Consider the following 18,962-nt stretch of genomic DNA (forward strand, 5'->3'; position numbering starts at 1 on the left):
AGCGGATGAGGGAACACCAATTAGAAAGCTCTTACTTCCAGGAGAAATGATGCCTATAATCTGGTAACGCCTAAGAATTTATTTTATAGATGTAAAAAAAACCGACACTAATCTAAATGTGTATCCACAAAAGCCTGGTTAAATAAATTGCAGTTTATTCCTACAAAAGGATAACACACAACTGTTGAAAGAATAAAGAAGTTCGTTATCTTTATGGAATGAACACCAAGGTAAATTCTTTAATTTAAAAGACCAAGATGCGTAATAAAGTAATTGGACATGTTAGTCCATTGCTGGGAAGACACAGAAGAACTTGGTCACACAAGTTGTCTGGAAGAAGAGTCCCAGGATGGCCAGGGTACTAGGATGGGGAAGGAGGCTTACTTGTTATTGCATACTATTATATACTGTTTGAATTTATGGTTTGGTACCTTTATATTAGCAATTAAAATACATACTAAAAGCTAAAATTATATATATATTTTTATATTTTATTTATTTATTTATTTGACGGAGTCTCACTCTGTCGCCCAGACTGGAGTGCAGTGGCACGATCTCAGCTCACTGCAAGCTCTGCCTCCTGGGTTCACGCCATTCTCCTGCCTCAGCCTCCCGAGTAGCTGGGACTACAAGCGCCCACCACCATGCCCAGATGATTTTTTATATTTTTTTAGTAGAGACAGGGTTTCACTGTGTTAGCCAGGATGGTCTCGATCTCCTGACCCTGTGATCCCCCCCTGCTTCGGCCTCCCAAAGTGCTGGGATTACAGGCATGAGCCACCACGCCCGGCCTAAAATTATATCTAAAAACAAAGAAATGATAGTAGATAGGACTAGGGTGATGGTTGCAAAGATGGAGAAGGATGAATCAACTTCAAATTAAAGTGAACAGGTGTTGAAATGACTTGAACATGTATTTCTAACAATGTTAAAGAGGATGGAGCTCAGTGCATTTGCTAGGTTTTATGGCTTGTGCAAAACAACCATGGGGAAACAGTGAATGGAAGTTTGGTGTGTTTGTAGGGTAGAGGCAGTAATGGTGGTGGGAGGGCGGGGAAAGGACAAGATGGGGAGGAAAAGGCATGAAAATTGATGTATGTTGAGTTTGCAAATCTAGGAGACGATGCTGAGTAGGCAGTTTGACATGCAGATGGCTCCAGAGCTCAGGCGGAAGGCCCAGGCTGGGGAAGCAAAGTGGAGGGCCCCTGCAAACAAGTGTGTAGAAAGTAAAAAGTTTCCTCTTTAAAGTTCCCCTTCTTGTTAAAGAATAAATCATAAGTGTTAGAAATAATAGTTTCTTTTAAAGACTAACTTTCTTCAAGCCTCCTTGCTTTGTGCTAATAACTCTTTGTTAAGCCCTATCCTATGTAACTGTTGAACATGCTCACAGGCACATCCCACCTCACGGCCTATGCCCCTTCCTTATTTGGAAATGTTATTGCTTCCTTAAATCTTTTGTAAGCAACTTCTTTGTTCTTCCCTGCACTTACCTATTTAGGAAAGTTTTAAGGTAATAGCAAATCGGGTATCAGTTTAAGATTGTGAGGTCCTGCTCCAGCCAATGGATGCAGGACACAGCAGTAAGGACGACCCAAATGTGTAAGGGATAAATAAGTCTGCTTTTCCTTTGTTAAAGTGTGCTCCCACCGTTGTTCCATCTGCGACTGATCGCCCTTTCTATAGAAAGTAAATGTTGCCTTGCTGAGAGGTGTTTTGTCTCTGTGCTGACTTTTCTTCCCCGCACCGATTATCTATTTCTAACAGTTTTGGTATTTGTAACAGTTTTGGTATTTCTAACAATTTTAGTGGCAATCGTATGGCGATACATTCTCCTCCGGGGGCATCTCTAGTCCTCTCTCATGACGTGGCGCCCCCATCACCTCTTGCGGTGGCCTCAGGGGTAAGGGAGCGAGACCCACCCAGTGTGACGAATAAACCCGGACTCAGCAACGCGGAAAGAAACTGGCCAGCAACCTGGGGTGAAGGATCCTCACATGCCGCAGCAACGACTCTGTGCACAGACCAACGAAGGAGAAGCCGCGGGAGCTGGAAAAGTACTTCCTTGGTGGTCACATTCTGGAGGGCTGAATATGTGTGTGCGTGAATGATCACAGAGAACACTGCTTGCGGTGTTGTTTGTGAGGATGGCGACAAGTCCTACTGCCAGAGGGAGTGAGTGGCTCCTCTCTGCGGTTCCGTAGCTACATCACATGGCTTAGGGTGGATCCTGACTGTGGGATTTATACCGGCACACCAACCCTAAGAGGGGCCTAATTCTCCCTTGGGGGAACGGCCAGAGAGGACAACGCGAGTGGGAAGTGTGCAAGGGACCTTCAGGGGGGAAAGGGAGGAAACAGGTCAACCTTCCAGGACAGGCAAGGCAAGGCGCACCCCCTGGTTTGAGGGACTGAGCCTTCCGCTAATTTCGGGAGGTTGAATCTGACCAGTACCCAACGTGGGAAATGTTTCTAGTAAAACAAGGACAGGGAGTAAAGTCGACTCAAGGAGAGGTGAAGGTGATCAGATGCCTTCTGATAGTCCTGTAGGGTGTATGTTAAAATATTAGAAGGATAATGAAAGGACCAAAAACAAGGAAAAGCAGCTGCTGTTCCAGCTTTACCCTCCTTAAGCAGCCACCTTGTTGTCAGTGTAAACAAGGGCATAGCCGGAAAGCACTGTGGGCACTGAAAACCCGTAGCCTTCCTAATTAAAAATCCTTAACCTAGTAACTCACAGATGGCCCAAATGCATTCAATCTGTAGTGGCAACTGCTTTGCTGACAGAAAAAAGCAGAAAAATAACTTTTAGAGGTAACCTCAGTGAGCACACCTCACCAGGTCAGAACTATCGTAAGTCAAAAAAGAAAAAAAAAAAAAGCAAAAAGATAGCTTACTAACTCAAAAATTTTAAAATATGAAGCTATTCTGTTAGAAAAAGATGATTTAACATAAACCACTAATAATCCCTTAACCCAGCAGGTTTTCTAACAGAGGATCTAAATTTTAATTAATTACCATACAAAGGTCCAACCAGACCTAGAAGGAACTCCCTTCAGGACAGGACGATAGATGGTTCCTCCTGTGTGATTGAGGGGAAAAGCCACAGTGGATATTCAGTAAGTAATAGGGAAACTCTTGTAGAAGAAGAGTTAGGAAAATTGCCTAATGGTGAGTTCTTTGCACTCAGCCAAGCCTTAAAATACTTACAGAATCAGGAAGGAGTCATCTATACCAATTCTAAGTTAAATTTGGACTAAATGAGGTCTTATTAATATCAAGGAATAATTGAAACCCCAAACTTACAAGGTTTTCAACAAAAGTAAAGTTTGCTAAAAGTTAACAGTGTAACAGATGTAATCCTAATTTACAATCGTGTGGCCGTAGGCAGTCTAGTCCACAGACATGAAGGAATTTCACTTTGGAAAAGAATGGTTATCATCTTTGAGAGAGAAAAAAAATTTTCATTCTGAAGGTTTAAGCAAGTTTTGAAACATTAATTGTAAAGGAAATTCTGTGTATAAACATATTGGCTAACGGTAAAGGGGCATCATCTAGTTTTTCTGTGAACTGGACATTAAAGTAAAAGCACAGTGGGTTTTGCTTAAAGCATTAACCTGCTCTGTAACAAAAATTATAAAAGGTTAAAAAGAGTCTATAAAATTCTTACCTTATGGTCAGACATTAAAATTGGATAAATATGTCTACAAGCTTTTATTAAAATTGAGTTTAACATTAACAGCACACTAATATGAAGGTAAAATTTAGCTTATCTGGTATAAAATCATACAGGACGCATTGTCAAATATAAAATGGTGTTTGGCTTTCTTTGGTCTAAAAACTAATAAAAATAGGTGCCAAAGGAAATTTCTCAGCAAGAAGGCACTAAGGACTATGAAGTCCACTGCTGATGTCCCCACATTCAAAACAAAAGATCAATTTCTTAGAAATTATATACTTGGTTTATCCTCCACCTTCTCTTCCCTTAAAACAAAAGGTCTTTTAGCACAGGCTGCGCCCGTGGAGTTTCCAGTACATCAGCGCCAGCCTGGGAATCACGTTCTCATCAAAGGGTGGAAAGAAGGGAAACTCAAGCCAGCCTGGGAAGGACCCTACCTTGTGCTGCTAACCACGGAGACTGCTGTTCCTTCAGTGGAAAGGGATGGACACATCACACCTGAGTCAAGCAAGCACTATTATCATCAGAATCACAGGCCATTGTTCTTGGATCAAGCCCTACCAAATTAAAGCTAAGAAAAGCTTAGTCTATCTATCTTTTCCTTTCCTTTCCTAACCCAGTGACTATATCTATTACTATTCCTACGAGTAGCAACCCTAACCCCACTTTAGAGCATTTCTATGGTTTAGGAGCAGAGGTCACTGGAAAGTATCCTATAGGCTTCTTTAAGATGCACTTCGTTCTCCCTCCTCCACCTCCTACAACTGCCCCTTTCCCAAACCTACGCAATCAAACTATGCCTCGCCTCATGCCAAACGACAAAAGCAAGTTCTCAGTAGTAGAAATAGGAGACCTAAGGCAAACCACAGCCACTGAAACAGGGTATAAAGATGTAAATGCCTAGATAAAATGGATTAGGTATTCCGTTCGCACTTTAAACAACAGCAACTGTTACGCTTGTGCGCATGGTAGGCCAGAGGCCCAGGTTTTTCCTTTTCCACTGGGATGGTCCTCAAATCAAGCAGACATGGAGTGCATCGTAGCTCTTTTTCAAGATTCCACCACCTGGAATAATGAATTGTGCCAAGCTCTTTCTCTGCTATTTCCTGAAGTTCAACACCCTGCGGGTCAGCCCCCAAGGGCCATCCAGCCTCCATCTTCCAAAACCAATTTTACCTGGTGTCTCCAACAACAAGGGGAAAAATTTGGCATTCCTTGGAGACTTAACAGGATGTGGTGAAGTCAGGCACTTCCAAGAGCCGACCTATCAGTCTGTCCTTATTCATCCCTGAGTGGATGTATGGTGGCATTATGGAGGACCTTTACTGGACACTCTGCCAAATAATTAGAGCAGTACTTGCCCCCTAGTTCAATTGGCTATCCCTTTTACTCTGGCATTCATCAACCAGAAAGAGAAAAAAAAAAGTAGCCTCAATTCTTACCTCTTTAACAACTATAATAAGTATACTCCTTCTTCTGAGGTATTATGTTGTACCACACATCCAAGAGTTCATCAAAACAACGAAGCCAAGACATGTTAAGCAAGTTTGAAGAGGAAAACTATAAAATAAAAGAGGAGGGATTGTAGAAAGTAAAAAGTTTCCTCTTCAAAGTTCCCCTTCTTGTTAAAGAATAAATCATAAGTGTTACAAATAATAGTTTCTTTTAAAGGCCAACTTCCTTCAAGCCCTTGCTTTGAGCTAATAACTCTTTGTTAAACCCTGTCCTATGTAACTGTTGAACATGCTCACAGGCACGTCCCAGCTCACGGCCTATGCCCCTTCCTTATTTGGAAACGTTATTGCTTCCTAAACCTTTTGTAAGCAACTTCTTTGTTCTTCCCTGCACTTACCTATTTAGGAAAGTTTTAAGCTGTTAGCAAATCGGGTATCAGTTTAAGATTGTGAAGTCCTGCTCCAGCCAATGGATGCAGGACACAGCAGCAAGGACGACCCAAATGCGTAAGGGATAAATAAGTCTGTTTTTCTTTTGTTCAAGTGTGCTCCCACCATTGTTCCATCTGCAGAAAGTAAAGATGGCCTTGCTGAGGTCTTTTGTCTCTGTACTGACTTTTCTTCGTGGCATTGATTATCTATTTCTAACAATTTTGGTATTTCTAACAAGGTGGGAGGTGGGAACAGATGCAAGGACCTACAGCCAGAAGATAACTTTTACCCTAGAAAAAAATTTCAAGTAAGTGGAACCAAAAACTGGCCTCAGTCACTAAACAACCACATAGACAGAAATTCAATTGAAAATGCTCGTAGAAAGTCTTGCTGTGTCAAGTAACAGCTTCTTGGTGTAACAGCTAACATAAATTATTGCTAAATAGATATTTACATTGAATCGGATAAAGTAACTTGCTTTAGAAATTACTACAAATAAGATAGGTAGACTGGGCGTGGTGGCTCACGCCTGTAATCCCAGCACTTTGGGAGGCCAAGGCAGGTGGGTGGATCACCTAAGGTCAGGAGTTTGAGACCAGCCTGGCCAACATGGTGAAACCCCATCTCTACTAAAAATACAAAAATTAGCCGGGCGTGGTGGCAGGCGCCTGTAATACCAGCCACTTGAGAGGCTGAGACAGGAGAACAGCTTGAACCCAGGAGACAGACATTGCAGTGAGTTGAGATTGTGCCACTGCACTCCACCCTGGGCTACAAAGAGCGAAACTCTGTCTAAAAAAAAAAAAAAAAAAAAAAAAAAAAAAAGCTAAAAGCTGGGAGCATTTTATCAAAATGTTGAGGCTTAGATGACAACAGTTATTTATGAATAGCTATCTAGCCATCTATTAATGAGTTGCTTGGTCGTAGAGTCTTAACCATTTGCATATAAGAGAGAAAGCATCTCTGTTATCTCTGTTCACTGTATCAGGGAATCATGCATTCACCACAACACAACGTGTCTGGACGTTAAGGAATACAGTTTAAAAAAAGGGACTTGGGAACCCAAATAACCTAGACTCATCTGTATTTTAAGCAACTAGTCTAGCTATAATTTTTAGCTATTGCAAGCTGTGGGAAGCAAGGGTGGGGCGTCTGGAGCGGAAATGACAGGCAGTCAGCACATCTTGTATTTCCTGCGGATGGCAATGATAGTGAGTTTGTCAACCCCCTGCCTCTGCTTCACCAGCTGATTTCACAGGTGTGCCTGATGAAGATTCTTGGCTGTGTCACTTGCAAAACCTGCTCCATCTCAGCAGCACAGTGAGGACTTTGAATTTTTTATCTGATGTGCAGCTTCCCTCACAACCTAGCAGCGACTCAGTGTCCTGGAGGCATTTTCTTTCTCCATCCCTGCCTGGTAGCCTGCTCTGCCTGCTGAAGTCTTCTCCCTTGGGAAAGGACACTTCCCCTTGGTGCTTCACAGGGAAACGGTTTTGCTCAGTGGTCACCAGTGGTTCCCCAGCATCCAGAAGTTGCTGTGTTTGAACAGCAGGACAGAATTTTTCCTGAGAAGCAACAGCAGTGATTGGCAAGGGGGCAAATGGTGAGTGGGTTTCCCTCACACGCTGCACCTGCTCCATGGAGGAAATGCATCCCGTGGGAGACAGCAGCACCACTGCCAACAAAGCCCCTCAGGTCCTAACCTTTCTGCTTTGCTTTGGGGAGCAGGAAGGATTGGGGTGTAGAAGAACCTCATTAAACCTCATTCAGTATCACTAATGCACTCACTCCACCCGAAACATTAATTACACTGACTCCTAGTCATTTGCTACTTTTCTACAACATTTCACCAACTTGAAAAGCTCAACTGTTCAGATGAAAGCCATTTTATAAAATAAATAGACAAATAAATTTATACATTTTATCTGTCATCCCCAGTACTGTGGTAAGTTAAAACAAAGATGCCAAGATACAAAAGCCTCAATATTCTATCTGAGTTGCTATTCTGCCTATTTCTTTTAAAAGTATTTGGTAGTAATACTGGAATTGAACATTTGCTTGTTGTGGCTAGAAAGGCTTAGTGAATAAGACATATGTACCTTCCCGAGATGACCAGGAGATGGCGCCCCGGCTAGTGTGGGAAACTACTGGCAGGTGCTTCCACCTGCAGGAACCGATCTGAACTGGGGGAAAAGGAGGGGAAAAATATTCAGGGTATTGCATGGACTGATAGAGGTTTAGGACAATGATCTCAGGATCTCCTCAACATTTTATGAGTCTCTCCTATTTTAAGAGACTGCATGAATAACAAGAGGAGCAAAATAGGAAGGGAGAGAACGCTTAGGAAGGGAAATAATGGCATCGTTTTAAGGGCATTCTGCGGAAGGGACTGTGCTAAGTGCTTTCCATGAATTATCTTCAGCCCTCAGGATCCTGTCCTGTTCGGGGAGGTTCAGTGAGTGGCTGAAGCCCTCAGGGCTGAGAACAGTCTCGAAGCCAGAATTCAGACTCAGTTCCGATTGGAGCCACAGCCCATCCCCTGAAAGATACACATGTTTCTTTAAGGGTAAGGGGTTCCTGGGGCCTGTCTAGAATATAAGATACTTAAGAAGGAAACTCACATGCAATTTAAGAGGGATAACGGTAAACACGCTGCACACCCATCCAATGTCTTTGGTAGTGTTTCAGATCAGATGTATTAGAAATAAAATGTCCCTGCCAGTGAGGAGTTACTGCCTTGTTGAGCAATGGGAACATGGAAGACAGGACAAGGGAAGTCCATGTGGCTAAAAGAAGCACATTTAGGTGGTAGGTGAAGCAAAAACTCGATGTCCTGATAAGTCGCATTTTGCTGATAAAGCACAAATTCCAGTGACCTTTCTAGTCAAGAAGAAAAGCCTGCCACCTTTTTAAACACAAGGACAGCTCTGTGGTTATAGCTCCACTACTCTCCTCTGCCCTGAAGTGAGCTCTAGTTCTTTAGAATAGGGTTGACATCACCCCATCACCACAGGGCTGTGACGGAATCTGAGTGAGGTGTATTTTGCCATTGGCCAGGTGTACCCAAGTTTGTCAATGTTGTTCAGAAGTTGTAACAAACAGGAAAGTTAATAACGAATAGTTACCAACTGTCCACTCCATGCCAGCTCTGGTCCTAAGCACTCACGTGTGTTCCCTCATTCTCAGGACCCCCTTTCCAGGCTGACCACACCAGCAGATGAAGAACAAGGGCTCGGAGCTGTGCCCTGTTGCATCCCAGCAGCCAGACTTCCTGGGGCCGCTCAAATTACTCAGCCCCTAGGGACTCACCTTCTCATCCATCAGCTGCAATTAATGTGGCCTGCCTCATTTGCGGGTTGTGATGTTGAATGAGTTAAGATTTCAAGGGCAGAGCTTAACTCATTCATAGAAACGCATGTCACTAAGTCATCATACGGTGCTGGGACAGTGGTTGGTAGGAAGGGCTTTAGAAAGAACATACAGAAGACAGGGTTGCTTTGGAAAGGAGAAATCTGTCAGCCCCACTTCCGAGAAATCAGCAAAAGGAGAGAGGAGGTAGATGCGGACTAAACCCAACTAGCCTAGGACGCAAGTGGAAGCCTGGGATGGTGACAGGAAGGCCAAATGGCCGTGGTGGTCAGAGCATGGCTGGGGAGATCGAGGCCAGTGTGCGCTCAAGGCAGGCTGCAGGCATCTGTTCAGACCTGTCCCCAGGCAATGTAGAGGGTATTGCATTGTTTGACGGGATCAGATTAAAGTTTGCTACAGAGTGCCTTGTGTAGGATGGACAGGAGACGAAGAGGAGGGAAGGGCACTATAGAATAGAGGAAAGAAGCTGAAATACTTAGGTGTGAATCAGTTGCCACTGATTGCTAGTATATTGCTTAGCAGGCCTAGGAGACAGCTTGGAATGAGAGAGACAGGAACTGGTGTTGGACAGAATGTGACGAGGGGCGGAGGAGAGGGCAGTTGCTACTGCTTGCCTGTGTGCATGTTGAGGCTGTGAATCAACAAAGGGTGTGAGGCAAATCCACCCAGCAATAATACCTGCTGCATCCATAGAGAACTCTTCTTCCCTAATACATCAGCCACAGGCAGACCGCACCTTGGACTTCAAGCACATCCTCTGACACCTTGTGAAATTTTCTATGGGCATTTTCACTTCCAAAGAATCCTCTGTGCCTGCTTTTTCCAACTTGGGGCAGGGAGATTCCCTGATTGCAACCTCGTTCTAGGCGGGGCTGCCACACAGGAGGATGAGGATTTTGGTGACACCCACCACACCTGACAACAGTCTCCCCTGATCCCTGATCCTGAAGGCAGAGATGCAGCTGCAGGAGACAAGGAAGGTCATGGGAGTGGGCCTGGGAGACAGAGAGAGTCACGGCGGAAGGCACTTATTTGCCCTGGGCTTCCCAGGGGTGCGTTAAGAAATGACTTCTCCCCACCTCAGTTTTCACCACGCTATGAGGAACGTGTCACTGGAACAGTCTCCAAGAAGCGAGCCAGGGCAATGACCTGGCCCTTGCCAGCCAGCTGACGTGGCTGACTTCAAAGGCTCCTCCTACTCGTCTCCTGCTGCTATCAGGGTCCTGAAATCCAGATTGGTTTATTGATTCATTCATTCATTTACTCATTCATCAAATATTAACTGAGGCCACTTGGGACAAGGTGCAGTAGACCCTGCATTAACCTGCAAAAAAGGCTATTTACAAGAAGAAGGTATCATCAAAACTGGACTTCACCATTGCATAGAAGTGGAATTAAATGGATAACACCTAATACAGAACAGGAAAGGCAGAAGCATAAGTTTACTCATCAGTCTACATGATTAAGCGTAATTATGCCACAAGGCACAGCATTTCTTAGGGGCCACTGATGAGCTAGGGGATTGATAACCTGCAGAAAAGATGAGGGCCATTTCCTAGTGATTAGGCCAAGCTCCGAGCTGGCTCATTTCCTTTTAAGCTCCTTTCCTGTGATGACACTGTTGTTATTGTTATTTTAAATCAGAAGACACATGCCCAGAAAGTCAAAGGCATGTAACAAAAAAAAAAAAATGAACATATTTTTTAAGATAATATTTTCCCTTGATTATCTACACATTTTATGAAGAAAGCCATATTTTCAAACTGAAGCATCATTCAAAAACTGATTCAATTCTTTCCCTCTTTGTGCATGTGCTTAAATTCTGTGCACAGAATCTATATCGGGCAGGAGGATAGGATAGCCCTCAGGCCTTGGAGATTAAGACACAGAAGAGATGCCCAGAAACCAAGGGCTGAGGTGTTGGGGCTTCCGTAGGTATCAATTACACGCTGTGTAGTTTTGTTCTTTCCAACTAGAGGTGGTTTTTAGGGGGGTATTGAGGACTTTCAAGGTTCCTCCATACCCTGGGTTTACATTGTTCCAATTGCAAGAGATTAATCTACTCAATTAGCCAGCGTGTCATTGCTTAATCACAGTAGTGATCTCCCTGTTGCAAAGACAACAGAGAAGAGGCCAGAACTTGAGCAGGGTGACAGCCTTTGCTCACTGCCCCTTTCTCCCTCCACAGGCAGAAATTCCACTCCAGAAGCCTCCTCACTTTGGAATGAAGAAGGAGAGAGTTGCATTTGGAACTGTCAAGAGCGTGGCAACACTTGTACTTGATCTCTCCAGAAGGAAATGATTTTGGACCAAGCCACTCTTACAGTCCCCTCACTGGAGACGGCAAAGTGGCATCTCTGAGGACAGGGGATCCACCTGGTGAGTCCTGGGTTCTGTGCCCACTGACAGGCAAAGGCATGTCTTGACTTTTGGCCTTGGATTTGCCACTTTTAAAACCAGTGCTTAAAAACCACCTCTCCCTTCTACAGTAGCATTAAATCACCATATGTTGCTAAGCTCACAGCACCCAACAATGCTTCCGTACAGGGGTTAGGACTTTCACTTAACATTGCATGTTCCTCTGTGAGTTAGGTGACCACGTTTTTTTATTAAAATATTTTTATTCCTTTTTTTCTTGGAATTTTTTATGTGTTGAAAACTTCTAAGAGCATCCTTGTTTATTTATTGATTTTGTCACGCTATGGGCCTATGACAGGGCACACTGATTATAATCTTCCCAGAAAGACAAAATGCTTTATGATGTTTTAATGCAGGAGCTTCTTTCTATAAGAGGCCAGACTGGTGAATATTTTAAGCATGGGCTAAGTGGTCTCTGTCGCCATTACTCAGCATTGCCGTTGTAGCATAAAGGCAGCCGCAGACAATATGCAAAGGAATGGGTATGGCTGGGTTCCAACAAAATGTCATTCCTGAACACTGGAATTTGAGTTTCATAGACTGTTCGTATGTCACAAAGTATTTTTCCTTCAAAATGTGAAAACCATTCTGGCAGGACATAAAGTATAAGAGGTACGCCAAATTTGGTCCATGGGCCATAGTTTGCTGACTCTTGTTTAAAGATTTGGCACTAGTTGTTAACTATAATTTCTTTGCAGCTTCAGAGTCACTGTGGCGTGACACTTCTAAACCTGTACCAGGACCCAGGGATAAGCCACACTTTTCGTAGCTCAGGGCCTCACTGTACCAGGTGCCCAGGGATTTATTTTTGTTGCCCAGCTCCCTGCCTCCCTCTGTTCTGTGTCAAGGACTTTGCTGGGGTCCCTGAGCTCACCAGGGACACCTCTGTCTTCAGGGTGCCTGAAGTCTCTCCAGCCCAGGGACCCCAGAGCCCCTCAACATGACTACTCTGAGCTTGTTGAGCTTCCCAGCAGGGAGCTGCTAAACTGCCAACCCCCATCCTGTCCTCCATTGGACACATGCCACCTTGTCCTCCACAAACTCTCCCGGTGACACTAGAAAGTGACCTGGAAGTTCTTCTAGATTTAGCCACCCCGAGGGTTTTAATGATGGAGCTGCTTCTGTTACTAGCAATGGCTGCTTGATCATCTCCTGGATGGTGACTGCCTCGATGTCACTCACGGCTCTCCAGACAAACAGCATCTCTTGGAGATATGCAAGGAAATGTATTTTTAAGGAATCAGCTTATGCAATTGTGGGGGCTGGTGAGTCTGAAAGCTCCAGGGTAGACCAGCAGATTGGAAGTGCAGGCAGGATTTCCGTGTTGCAGTCTGGAGGCAGAATTCCCTCTTCTCCGGGAAACCCCTGGTGTTCCTCTCAGGGTCTTCATCTGCTCACATGAGGCCCACCTACATTATGGAGGGTCATCTGCTTTACTTAAAGTCAACCGATTGCGGATGTTAATCCAACTACAAAATACCATCACAGCAACATCTAGATTTGGGTTTGACCATACAACTTAGCACCATAGCCTAAACAAGTTGCACAGAAAATTAACCATCACCACCAAACCCAAAGTGCTGAGCAAAGCCAGCAGCATGGTGGGGGTGTTCCCATAAGGAGTAAGAAGGGTCTTATTCCTCAGAAGTTTCTCTTCTGCTACTGACTTGGGGAGAAGGAAGGAGAATTTCCTCGATGAATGTGTTTGGAATGAGTGTATGAACAATTGGAAAACCATCCAGCTCATTTGTCTTTCCCACTCTGCCTGAAGATCAATTGTTTGCCTCCCAGAGACCTGGTCATGCTCTTGAGGAACTGACATATATTATGCACCTTAATGATGCAAATAAATAAGAGAGGCTCCCACCCACTAACAAGCAACATTTACATACCCAGATATCAGTGAACAACACGAAATTGTATGGGGGTCACACATAGGGCACGCTGTGCAAGGTAGCGTAGCCCTGCAGCAGAGGGAGGGCTCAGGTTGCAGAAATGACCATAGCCGTGTGGTTTTTACCAAATCTGTTGATTTCTCAGAGTGTCAGTTTTCTCATCTAAAAATGAATATACAGCCATCCCCACTTCCCTGTGTGTATGAATCTGGGTCCAGCCAGGGATGGAAATGGGACTACACAATGATTTAAACAGCAGTGAATTATTTAGTTCTTTTAAGCAAGTAAATACCTGTAACAAAAGCTCTCTATGATTCCCGAGGCTGCAGGAGCATGCCCGAGCAAGGTGAACCTGGAAGAGAGGGCCCTTTCCCAAGGCTACATGCAAACCTCCATGGAGAAGGTGTGCTTGCCACTCCTGGATGACACAGAAGTTTGCCGGATTGCCTGGGTCAAAGCTGGTCCACAAGTGCTGGGCAAGCAGGGAGTGTTAACAGGCTTGCAGAGGACATGTGGTGTTCCTGTGGGTTGGAGGCCTGGAACTGCTGGCCTAGTGTTGAGGGAGCTGCAGGGAAGTGATCAGCAGGCCAGGCCCTACTAAGAAAGCTCAACATGCCCACTGTAAGTAGGGATGCTTGAGAATTTTGTCCTTAACTGCAGAGCAGCTGAGAAGCAAACTATCGTTTGATAATGAGGAATGCTGGGGAGGTTAAGGGAGACGGTGTGTAAAGCCCTGGACATAGCCTACAGTTTCCACTGTGCTGCCTCAACCTGACTGCAGCTTACCTGGAATTCAGCTTCGCTTCTTCAACCTGCATTTTCAGTTGGCAAGTGTGAACCTCTTGATTTACAGTAAATGCCGGTTAGCCAGTGTCTGGAGGTCTGAAAAATGCCTCTTCGTATTGGGACTGTAATAGATCCATTGCCTGACGCGTGGCAAGTTGATACACCGAAACACTGGGTTGCAGCAGAGAGAGAGGTTTAATCGTAGGGCCATTGAACGAGGAGATGGGGAGACTTCAAATCCATCTCTCCTAGGAGGGTTTTTAAGGGTTTGAGTAGCACGAAGTGTGGAGATTGTTGATTGGTCAAGAGTACAAGGCAAAGTCATGGGATGGGGAGAGGAAGCCATTGTATTCTCATGCCAGTTCAGTTCCTCTGTGGGGCTCTTCGAACTGGTTGGCATCAGCTGTTTCACCAGAATTCAGGATCTGCTTAAGCAATTCCCAAACAAAAGCCTTCTGATTCTAACATCAGAGATGCTATCTGTGGGAACAGTGGGGATGTGAATAGTCAGTATCTAGCGAGTGGTCGGTATCTAGCGAGTGGTCGGTATCTAGCGAGTGGTCAATATCTAGCGAGTGGTCGGTATCTAGCGAGTGGTCAATATCTAGCGAGTGGTCAGTATCTAGCGAATGGTCGGTATCTAGCAAGTGGTCGGTATCTAGCAAGTAGTCAGTATCTAGTGAATGGTCAATATCTAGTGCTACACGACTTTTAGTTACAAGGAAGTGGGTCAAAGAGCAGCTTGATTCATGCTCAATTATAACTGTATTTCTTGTGAACCTTGTGAGAATGGCTTCAGTATGACAGAAATCAGTTTGTAGACCAAAAAGCACAGAAGTGAAGAAGCACAGGCCAGCTCCCAGCTGTTCACACCCAAAACAGACTTTCCTTGGATGCCTCTGTGTGTCTTGTCAGGCTCTCAGGTTTAAAATGCGGCTTTCAGCAGCTGTGCATGGGAAAGACAAAAAGAAAAACTAGTAATTGCTTCAGAGTTCCTTTGATCATCATTCCCTTTCCTATCTGTGTTAGTTTCCTAGTACTGCTGTAGCACAATACCACGAACTGAGTGGCTGAGACATCAGGAACTTACCATCTCAGATCTGGAGGCTGGAAGGTCAAAGGCAAGGGTGCACAGGCTTAAGTCCTTCTAAGAGTTGGGCAAGGCATCTGTCCAGACCTCTCCCCCAGCTTCTGGTGGTTTGCTGGCAATCTTTGGTGCTCATATGGTGTTCTTTCTGTGTTCTTGTTCATGTCTCAATGTCCCCTTTTTATAAGGACACCAGTCATTTTGAAATAGGAACCACCTTGGTACCCCCTCATCTCATAGTAACTAATTGCATCTACTCCAACGCTATTTCCAATAAAATCTCATTCTCAGTTACTGGGGGATTAGGACATCAACATATGAATTGGAGTGGTGCAGGGACACAATTCATACTCCTCCACTTGCCAAGCTCTTCTTTAATAGATATTATCAAACACTGGGCTCACTGGATGCCACATCAAGAAGGTACCACATGTCAGCCACTGCGCTGGGCACAGGCACAAAGCAATGAACACACAGACACAGTCCCTGTGCTCACTAAGCAAACACTCAGTTACTAGAAAGTGTGATGTGTGCTGTGGTGGGGGCAGGATAAGGTGACATCCTGGAGGTCCTAGGAGGGATGCTCACTTGGGTCTTGAGATGATTAGGAAAGACTATTTCGGAGAAGAGGAGGGGCATGTGCAGAGTCTGGAGCTTTGGAAGACTGTAGGAGCTTACCAGGTTTGCAGTGAGCCTGAGCTGGGTGGGAACAGGGTGGAGGCAAGGGGGAAGTCAGGAAAGGTCGCCTAAGCCTCGTTAAGAAGTTTTGACCCCATCCCACAGGCTGGCTGAGGAGCCACAGAAGTGTTCAACTGAGGTGACGTCAAAGAGCCAGTGGATGCTCATGGGTTCAAGGGAGAGTGGATAGCAGAGGCAGGACTGGAGGTTGGAGGCTAATGCAGAAACCCCCTCGAAGCTGATGGCGGTGACCTGATTATGGATGAGGTGGAGGGCGTGGAGAAATGTAAGTGAATTTGAGAGGGAGAATACAAGAAGACACGATTGGCCAGGCATGGTGGCTCATGCCTGTAATCCCAGCACATCGGGAGGTCGAAGCAGGCGGATCACTTGAGGTCAGGAGTTTGAGACCAGCCTGGCCAACATAGTGAAACCCTGTCTCTACTAAAAATACAATAAATAAATAATTAGTCTGGCATGGTGGTGTACACTCATAGTCTCAGCTACTTGGGAGGCTGAGGCAGGAGAATCACTTGAGTCCAAGAGGTGGAGATTGCAATAAGCTGAGATCGCGCCACTGCACTCCAGCCCCAGTGACAGAGCAAGACTCTGTCTCAAAAATAAATAAATAAATACATAATAAAGTAATTGTTTTTTTGAGATGGAGTCTTGCACTGTCGCCCAGGCTGGAGGACAGTATTATTATCTCGGCTCACTACAACCTCCGCCTCCCGGGTTCAAGCGATTCTCCTGCCTCTGCCTCCCGAGTAGCTGGGATTACAGGCATCTGCCACCATGCCCAGCTAATTTTTTGTATTTTTAGTAGAGACAGGGTTTCACCATGTTGTCCAGGCTGGTGTCGAACTTCTGACCTCGTGATTCGCCAGCATCAGCCTCCCAAAGTGCTGGGATTACAGGCATGAGCCATCGTGCCAGGCCAAAATCAATTTTTTCAAAAAAGAAGACGGGAAGACAGGATTAACTTAGTGTTGTAGGTGGAGGGAAAGGGAGACCATCACAAAAATCTCTCAGTCCTTGCTTGAAAACCAGATGGAGGCAGTGCCATTCACTGGAACAAAACAGCAAGAGCAGCAGGTTTAGGAGGGGTAAAAAATAAACACCTTTTAACTCCAATTTGGAGAGTGCATTGGTAAGTTTCTCGTGTGTTTTGTTTCCTAACCCAACAGCAGAAAGTCTACAATTTTTTGTTTTGTTGCTGGACTTCTTTAAGAGTAAACAGTTTAGGCCTAGCGCGGTGGCTCACGCCTGTAATCCCAGCACTTCGGGAGGCCGAGGCAGGCGGATCGCAAGGTCGGGAGATCGAGACCATCCTGGCCAACACGGTGAAACCCCGTCTCTACTAAAAAAACAAACAAAAAAATTAGCTAGGCGAGGTGGCGGGCACCTGTAGTCCCAGCTACTCGGGAGGCTGAAGCAGGAGAATGGCGTGAACCCCGGGGGGCGGAGCCTGCAGTGAGCAGAGATCGTGCTACTGCACTCCAGCCTGGGCGACAGCGAGACTCCTTCTCAAAAAAAAAAAAAAAAAAGAGTTTTAATAACCTACAATACAATATTTAAAAACTACAGCCTTAATGAATTATAAGAAAACATATGGCATTTAATAGCAACATCCAGCTTCTCAGGATATTAAGAGCAGTGTGGCCTTTTTGCTGTAGACCCAAGTGGTTGTTGCCGAAATGGGCAAGTTCATGAAACCTGGGAAGGTGGTGCTTGTCCTGGCTGGACGCTACTCCGGACGCAAAGCTGCCATCGTGAAGAACATTGATGATGGCACCTCAGATCGCCCCTACAGCCGTGCTCTGGTGGCTGGAATTGACCACTACCCCCGCAAAGTGACAGCTGCCATGGTCAAGAAGAAGATTGCCAAGAGGTCAAAGATAAAGTCTTTTGTGAAAGTTTATAACTACAATCACCTAATGCCCACAAGGTACTCTGTGGATATCCCTTTGGACAAAACTGTCATCAACAAGGATGTCTTCAGAGATCCTGCTCTTAAACGCAAGGCCCTACAGGAGGCCAAGGTCAAGTTTGAAGAGAGATACAAGACAGGCAAGGACAAGTGGTTCTTCCAGAAACTGCGGTTTTAGATGCTTTGTTTTGATCATTAAAAATTAAAAAAAAAAGAGCAGTGTGTATTTTAGTAAATAGCACACACTTGGAGGAATTACATTAATGAAGTTATTTCACCTCTTCTGGTATACCCGACAATTCACTTAAAATTTTTTAAATTTTTTTAATTGACAAGTAAAAGTTGTATGTATTTATGGTGTATAACATGATGTTTTCATCTACGTACACATTGTGGGATGGTTAAATCAAGATAATTAACATATATATTACCTTATATACTTATTTTTTGGTGAGAGCATTTGAAATCTATTCTCTTAGCAATTTTCAAGTATATGATATGTATAATAATAGCATATTGTTATTGACTATAATCACCATGTTGTGCAATAGATCTAAACTTATTCCTCCTGTGTAACTGAAAATTTTTAATCTTTTTGCCAACATTTCCTCAATCCTTCCACTACCCTGCATCTGGTAACCACCACTTTACTCTCTGCTTCTATGAGTTCAACTTTTTTAGATTCCACGTATAAGTGAGATCATGTGGTATTTCTGTGCCTGGCTTACTTCATTTTCCCTAATGTTTCCCGGTTCGTCCATGTTGTTGCAAATGACAGAGTCCTCTTCTTTTTTAAGGCTGAATAGTTTCCCATTGTGTATATGTACCACATTTTCCTTATCTGTTCATCCACTTAGAGCCACATGGGCTTATTCCATATTCCATTGCTTTGTTATTGTGAATAATGCTACGATGAATATGGGAGTGCAGATAGGTCTTTCATATATTGATCTCATTTTCTTTGAACACACACCCAGGATTGGTATTGTTGGTTCATACGGTAGTTCTATTTTTAATTTTATGAGGAATCTCCATATAATTTTCCATGATGGCTGTACTAATTTACACTCCCACCAACAGTGTACACATGTTCCCTTTTCTCCACATCCTTACCAACACTTATCTTTCTTATTTTTAAAAACAGCCATCCTAACAGGTGTCAGGTGATATCTCATCATGGTTTTGATTTGCATTTCCTTGGTGATTAGTTATGTTAAGCATTTTTTCACGTACCTGTT

General features: G+C 44.4%; 1 protein-coding gene across 1 annotated transcript; it reads left to right on the plus strand.

Moving 5' to 3' along the window:
• The first annotated feature begins 17,463 nt into the window (after positions 1 to 17,463).
• LOC116483392 (large ribosomal subunit protein eL27-like) lies at positions 17,464 to 17,902 on the plus strand. Its single transcript, XM_032753652.2, has one exon. It carries the CDS (start codon positions 17,492 to 17,494, stop codon positions 17,900 to 17,902), a length of 411 nt encoding a protein of 136 aa, XP_032609543.1. The 5' UTR covers positions 17,464 to 17,491.
• Positions 17,903 to 18,962: the final 1,060 nt, after the last annotated feature.

The sequence above is a fragment of the Hylobates moloch genome, unplaced genomic scaffold, assembly GCF_009828535.3.
Source record: "Hylobates moloch isolate HMO894 unplaced genomic scaffold, HMol_V3 SCAFFOLD_15, whole genome shotgun sequence".
Lineage (NCBI taxonomy): Eukaryota > Metazoa > Chordata > Mammalia > Primates > Hylobatidae > Hylobates > Hylobates moloch.